Genomic DNA, 980 nt, shown 5'->3' on the forward strand with positions numbered 1-980 from the left:
TTTCTCATCTAAACCATCACAGTAATATTTTCTTCACAAGTTGCTTCAATATTGGGGGGGCCACAGCCCCCCAGGATGCTACATAGCTCCGCCGTTGGGTGTTTGTGTTTGTGCTGATAAAACCTACTCCGTGTAATTACTGATCTCACAAGAGAATGACAAGGAAAAAAGGAGAGCAGGAAAACTTGGAGAAGCATATCAAGAACAGTTTGATTCGAATGGCAAGCATAGCGGTGAACCGTGGTAGTATCATCGATGCATAAGACGATAGGAAGAAGAAAAAACTGTGAAGGTGCAGAGAGATAGCAGTGGAGTTTGCAGACGGAGGCAGGGTTGAGAGCAGAGCAGCAACTCACAAAGTTCTATCCAGGCGATGCCTCTTCTCTGCATGAGCACAAGCAAAACCTGCCATCTTGAAGCCAAAAATCTTGAGTACGTATGGAGCGATATGACGAAGCCGTGGCCCGTGGGCATATATATGTACAAACAAGGTGCAGAGAGCTGTGACCAAGGGGGACTCTCGAGAGGCGAAATGAAAGTTCCAACCTGGGCAAGAAACAAATAAACTTATATACAAGCGTTGGCAATTGGCAGGTGAGGAAGCAAGAGACGACGCATGCTTGACAAGTTCCTGCAGGCAGGCGGACCCGGTCCCTTTCACATATGTTTGGAACACGTCGCATGCATGAATGCAAAGGATAATTATTATTAATCCTTGGTCCTGGGCCTGCATGCATATGTTTCATCTGGATTACGTATCTTCCAAACCTAGGACGCATGTTACTACTTCTGTTGGTCTATTGATGTCTTCTTTGGTTACATGTCCGTGTTTCCGTTTCACTCACCCTGTCATTTCTTTGCTTCAGGGCAGGCGCCACCTTTGGTTACTTATGTTATGTGCAAAGACAGAGTTGGTGAAACCATCTCAAAGAAGGCTCTGGCTCAGATGTACACAAGTGAACCAAAATAAACTAGCTAAC

General features: G+C 45.6%; 1 protein-coding gene across 1 annotated transcript in view; it reads right to left on the reverse strand.

Annotated features, from left to right (window-relative positions):
• LOC119299446 (UDP-glucuronate:xylan alpha-glucuronosyltransferase 1-like) overlaps nt 1-532 on the reverse strand; it is a 5,292-nt gene extending 4,760 nt beyond the window's left edge. The window contains exon 1 of the mRNA XM_037576675.1: nt 357-532. Within this exon, the coding sequence (XP_037432572.1) occupies nt 357-412 (56 nt within the window). The 5' untranslated portion in view covers nt 413-532. The remainder of the gene's footprint in view (nt 1-356) is intronic.
• Nucleotides 533-980: the final 448 nt, after the last annotated feature.

The sequence above is a fragment of the Triticum dicoccoides genome, chromosome 5A (assembly GCF_002162155.2).
Source record: "Triticum dicoccoides isolate Atlit2015 ecotype Zavitan chromosome 5A, WEW_v2.0, whole genome shotgun sequence".
In the NCBI taxonomy this organism is placed as follows: Eukaryota; Viridiplantae; Streptophyta; class Magnoliopsida; order Poales; family Poaceae; genus Triticum; species Triticum dicoccoides.